Source organism: Gopherus flavomarginatus, chromosome 15, assembly GCF_025201925.1.
Source record: "Gopherus flavomarginatus isolate rGopFla2 chromosome 15, rGopFla2.mat.asm, whole genome shotgun sequence".
In the NCBI taxonomy this organism is placed as follows: Eukaryota; Metazoa; Chordata; order Testudines; family Testudinidae; genus Gopherus; species Gopherus flavomarginatus.
In genome coordinates this window covers 24,261,357-24,267,356 of record NC_066631.1, presented here as the reverse complement: position 1 = coordinate 24,267,356, position 6,000 = coordinate 24,261,357, and the positions used below count along the sequence as shown (strand labels likewise).

At 46.4% G+C, this 6,000-nt stretch overlaps 1 protein-coding gene across 1 annotated transcript in view; it reads left to right on the top strand.

The window, feature by feature from the left end:
* Positions 1-6,000, top strand: part of AACS (acetoacetyl-CoA synthetase) — a 62,474-nt gene continuing 56,474 nt past the window's right edge. Inside the window, exons 1-2 of the mRNA XM_050923515.1 lie at positions 1-191; positions 3,581-3,684. Coding sequence (XP_050779472.1) covers positions 74-191; positions 3,581-3,684 — 222 coding nt within the window. The 5' untranslated portion in view covers positions 1-73. The remainder of the gene's footprint in view (positions 192-3,580; positions 3,685-6,000) is intronic.

The following is a 6,000-nucleotide window of genomic DNA, read 5'->3' as shown; positions in this document are numbered from 1 at the left end:
TGTGCAGTGCTGGCGGAGCCGCTAGGAGAGACGGCCGGCCGGGCGGGTGCTGCGGGGCTGTCTCGCCGCTGCCATGTCCCGGGAGCCGGAGATCCTGGAGTCCCGGGTGATGTGGGAGCCGGACTCCAAGCGCAACACCCAAATGGACCGGTTCCGGGCCGCGCTGGCCGACGCCTGCGGGCTCCGCCTGGGTGAGCGGGGCGGAGGGGGGCCCCGGGGGAAGCTCTGCTTGAGCCACTGCCTGGGGGGTGCAGCCCCGTCAGCGAGGGGGGCAGTGGCTGGGCTGGGCTGGGCTGGGCTGGGCTGGGGCAACCTGCCTGGGTACAGCCACAGCCATCAGTGGAGGCGGGGGCAGTGGCTGGCTTAGGAGGGTTGGGGCCAGTGTCAGGCCCCAATCAGTCAGGGATAAAGCCCCATCAGCACGGGGGGGGGGCAGTGGCTGGGCTTAGGGTATGGGGGGGCAACTTGCTAGGGACACAGCCCTGTCAGCAAGGAGCAGGGCAGTTGCTGGGCCCAGGGCTGTGGGGGCAGAGGTCGACTGGAGCAACCTGCTAGGGATACAGCCCTATCATCAAGAGGGGGCAGTTGCTGGATTTAGGGGTGTGGGGGGGCAGAGCTGGGCTGGAGCAACCTGCCAGGGATACAGCCCCATCAACAAGGGCGGGGCTAGTGGCTGGGCTTAGGGGTGTGTGTGTGGGAGACAGAGCTGGGGCAACCTGCTAGGGATATAGCCCCATCAGCAAGGGGGGCAGTTGCTGGATTTAGGGGTGTGGGGGGGCAGAGCTGGGCTGGAGCAACCTGCCAGGGATACAGCCCCATCAGCAAGGGGGGGTTGCTGGTGCCTTGGGCAAAGGTGGCATCCAGAGGACTTTAAAAGGGCTGTAGGAGGTGGCAGGAACCAGGAGGTGTCAGTGAAGTGAGCATCGCTGGGGAGCTTTCAAGTTGCAGCTTGGGGAGTGATGGGATGGGAAGGTGTTTGGAGTCTGTGCTGGACTGACTGTTTGCCTTGGACAGACCATGTTATCCTGCTTTAAGGGGCACATCACTGTCTTTGTACCTAGGAATAAAGGGCCTGATTCTGATCCTAACCCCCCCCACACTTTTGATGTGTGACTGCACTGACATAAGTGGAGTTACTCCTGACTTGCACCCTGTGAGTGATGTGGGAACTAGGCCCTGTGTCTTTGGGTTATTGCATAACTAAGACAGACAGGGCCCTTTTAAGAAATACCAAATATATTATTTGCAAATAGTGGGGCGTGGGAGGAGTCACTTTCTGGGAATGAGTTGCATACAATTCCTAAAGCATATTTTGAAACCTTTGAAGCATCCTGTGCCACCTGAGGTCTAGAGGGTAGCCCAGGTTATGAACAGTCTCTGGTGCCCTGCCAGTGCCTAATACATGAAGAGGTTTCAGAATGCTGCATCTAGCTCTATTAGGAACTAAGAGAATAAGAATAAAAATGGATGGGTTTCCTGTCAGTCTTGGTGCTGGGTATTAGCCATAATAGCATGAATATTAGTGGCTACTGTGCACTTATGACTTCCAAGGACATGAATATCGGGTGTAGGTTTTGTTTTGCAAAGGCCTCTTTCAAGAGGCAAATTCTGCTGTCTTGGTTTAAAATTGATCTGTTTGGGGATCCCAGGCCTGTGAGTCTGTTAGAGAATTGCATTACACAATGCTGAATGCACATGGTATTACACAGTAGCATGTTGCTGCTAAACTAACTATATCCTAAAGGCTCAAGTGAGGACAAACAGTACAAATAAGACAGGACAAACAAAATAGGGAATGGCCATCTCTGAGTATGAGATTCATGGAGAGCATGTGGATCTGTAATGTCTGGAAGGAGGAGACAAAGGGAGTTTGTCATATATTAATAGGAAGGTTATCCCATTTGTATAGATTGATGTGGGAACAAATAGGGTAGTGATGCGAAGCTTAGGTGGAATGCAAAGGGCAGAATGGTATGTAGGAGGTTGAGATTAAGGCATATGTAGGCAAGACTAGGGTAAAATACATAGGCAAGGGTGGAATTATGGTGTGCTTTGTGGGTGGGGGAGGGGAGAAGAAGAGGTTTGAATAAGATATGATGGAAGAGTGGGTGCTGATGTAGATTTTTTTTGAGTAGTGGGAAGACCTACTGGGAACATCTGGGTAGAGGTTGTGTTGGCAATGGCTGCATATCTTTGATCAACTGGAGGAATGAGTGATGAGAATGGGGCAGGCCAGAGAGGAATAGGTTGCAGTGATTTAAGATGTCCCGAATGCTGGAATGGAAAAGAACTGACTCATTTTTATATAGAGATCTTAAAAAATTGGTGGCAGGATTTGGCAATGGCCTGGGTATGAGGAAAGAGTAGAAGAGACAGGTCAAGGATGATCTTCACATACATCCATCAGTCAATCTCTGGTGTTTCTAAGGTGCCTGTTATCATGCAGTCTAAGCCCTCAATCAGAAAAATTGACATTGCCTTCCCAGGTAAAGGCATCAAAACAGGAAATAAATGGTTGTATCACTTCCTGATCTGTCAACCATTGACAGTGTGATGGTGACTGCTTATACCTGGGATCTTGCAAAGAGGAGGCTCATGATGTTTATATTTAGAATTATTATTCTGTATATCTCAGTGCTTTACAAAGGTGGGCAATATTTTTCATGTACAGATGGTGAAACAGACATCCTGAGGTTGAGGTCTAGGTTTCCAAGTCATTAGTAAATGGGGGTGCCTCAAATGTTGGGTGCCCAGCTTGAAACAATTGGGACCTGACTTTCAGGGGTGCTGAGCATTCAACTCCATTTGAAGCCATTGAGGACTGAATGCTCCCTGATGGTGACCGTTGTGGTAGGGAATGGGAATAGCTTATTAGCAAGCAGAACATTTTGTTCTTTGTGAGGGCCTATTGATGTATGGTTCTCAGATGGCTTGACAAAGAAGGGGGCTAAGAATCTATTCTGAACAAACAAATACACATTTTTCAGTACATTAGTTAATGGCTTCTAAAGCACTCAGGTGAGCTGAAACCATCTGTTACTAATGCTATATCAGCGCATGTCCGTTGGTACAGATGCATTGCTGTAGTGCGTCTAGAGCAGATGTTCTAAGCTGATGGGAGAGAGCTCTCCCATCAACTTAATGACTCTAGCCCCTGTGAGTGGCAGTAGCTATGTTGGTGGGAGAAGCTACACAAACATCAGTGCAGACAGCATTAGGTAGGTATAACTTGCATCGTTCAGAGGGATGCTTATTCACCGCCTGAGTGACATAACATGCCGAAGTAAGTTGTAGTGTAGACATGGTTTAAGTTGTCTGTGTAGATCAATCACTTCTGCTTAGTCATATTGGTGGTACTGGTGATACCCTTAGCAGGGAAATGGCTGTTTATCTTTTGGATGCCTCAGATTGTCCCTCGTTAGACTTCTTAATGTGGATCCATGATCAGTCTTCCCTTTCCATTTATTCCACTTCATCCACTGACTTTCTAAGCTGGTTGATGTCCTCAGAAGTGTTGTTTAAAAATACTCTTGTTTTTTGTAATTGTAGCTAAGTACACTAATATACATTTTACTTTTAGCCAACTACAATGAGTTGTACCAATGGTCTGTCGAGTCCTACCCTGATTTCTGGGCAGAATTTTGGAAGTTCAGTGAGATTGTGTTCTCTCGTCTATATGATGAGGTAAGTCAGTGCTTACTTAATTTTGGTGGGATTTAACTTGGATTTAATAAAGACTGTGACAGTTGTAAAATTGGAGTAGGTAAAGGGATGAGGAAAGGAGGTGGAAAATCAATTTTATTACGATACTTTTACTACCTAATAGACTGTTACTTAAGGATCACTTCCTAAACTAATTGTCATCTAAAGTAACAGGAAAATAACGTAGTGACATTAGAGGGACAAAGTCATAGGAGACTTAATCCAACTTGAAAGCAGCTCTTTGGTTAGCCCACTTATTCTCAGCAGAATACAAGCACGTGTTCAGCCAGCTGTTTAAAACCAGGTGTCTGTCCTAGTAAATGGAGCATGGAACTACTGCTAGTGCCAGGTGGCTAGATACTAAGGTGAAGGCTGTGTTAGTTACTTACGAAACATACATCCTGGCAGTTTACTGAGCTGTCAGAAGGCTGTACTTGGTGCAATGTTCAGCATGTGAAGCATCCAGGGACAAATACTGCCTGTGGGCCAGATTGTGCCATTAAAGCACTGGCCCACATTGAGGGTAGTCTGGACTCTCTCTGCTTCAGGAGAGGAACTGTGCCTCTGGAAGCACAGTTGATCCCTATCTCATTCTTAGTTTACACAGTACAATCTATTAAGTGAAACACTTGATTGTTACTGCAAATTAGTCTGTTGTCTAAATGCTGGAATAGTCACTTGCTGTTAGTTACAAGCACGAAAACTGGGGGCATAGCTGAGGCCTCTTTCAAACCCATGCCCCTAAATACATAGTCGGACAATACAGTGCTTCCTTGTGAGCTTTGCTGTTCTAAAAAGACTTGGATGGCAAGTTCAGAGTTGCCTCTGGTCACAGACACATGCTGAGCACTTAAAATCATAAAAGCTCGCTTCTTTTAAAGAAGACCTGTAGCTGAAATCTTACCAAGCTTTTGTAGAAGGAAGCTTTGTACTTGACCAGAAGAGTTTTCTCATTAGAGTAACTCCACCATCCATGTGATAGGACCTGAGGGCATAAACTTAATCCAACTTGAAAGCAGCTCTTTGGTTAGCCCACTTATTCTCAGCAGAATACAAGCACGTGTTCAGCCAGCTGTTTAAAACCCGGTGTCTGTCCTAGTAAATGGAGCATGGAACTACTCCTAGTGCCAGGTGGCTAGATACTAAGGTGAAGGCTGTGTTAGTTACTTACGAAACATACATCCTGGCAGTTTACTGAGCTGTCAGAAGGCTGTACTTGGTGCAGTGTTCAGCATGTAAAGCATCCAGGGATAAATACTGCCTGTGGGCCAGATTGTGCCATTAAAGCACTGGCCCACATTGAGGGTAGTCTGGACTCTCTCTGCTTCAGGAGAGGAACTGTGCCTCTGGAAGCACAGTTGATCCCTATCTCATTCTTAGTTTACACAGTACAATCTATTAAGTGAAACACTTGATTGTTACTGCAAATTAGTCTGTTGTCTAAATGCTGGAATAGTCACTTGCTGTTAGTTACAAGCACGAAAACTGGGGGCATAGCTGAGGCCTCTTTCAAACCCATGCCCCTAAATACATAGTCGGACAATACAGTGCTTCCTTGTGAGCTTTGCTGTTCTAAAAAGACTTGGATGGCAAGTTCAGAGTTGCCTCTGGTCACAGACACATGCTGAGCACTTAAAATCATAAAAGCTCGCTTCTTTTAAAGAAGACCTGTAGCTGAAATCTTACCAAGCTTTTGTAGAAGGAAGCTTTGTACTTGACCAGAAGAGTTTTCTCATTAGAGTAACTCCACCATCCATGTGATAGGACCTGAGGGCATAAACTTAATCCAACTTGAAAGCAGCTCTTTGGTTAGCCCACTTATTCTCAGCAGAATACAAGCACGTGTTCAGCCAGCTGTTTAAAACCCGGTGTCTGTCCTAGTAAATGGAGCATGGAACTACTCCTAGTGCCAGGTGGCTAGATACTAAGGTGAAGGCTGTGTTAGTTACTTACGAAACATACATCCTGGCAGTTTACTGAGCTGTCAGAAGGCTGTACTTGGTGCAGTGTTCAGCATGTAAAGCATCCAGGGATAAATACTGCCTGTGGGCCAGATTGTGCCATTAAAGCACTGGCCCACATTGAGGGTAGTCTGGACTCTCTCTGCTTCAGGAGAGGAACTGTGCCTCTGGAAGCACAGTTGAAGCTTTTTTTTTTTAAAAAAGAGAACATTGTATGGTCATAAGAGAACATTTTAATTTGGAAAAATAACTAATATGTACCCTACATGGCAGCTTAAAGCAAAACACTGGAACCATTCAGGAAGCTTGGAGTAAAACTAAGCAGTTTTTTTCTTGT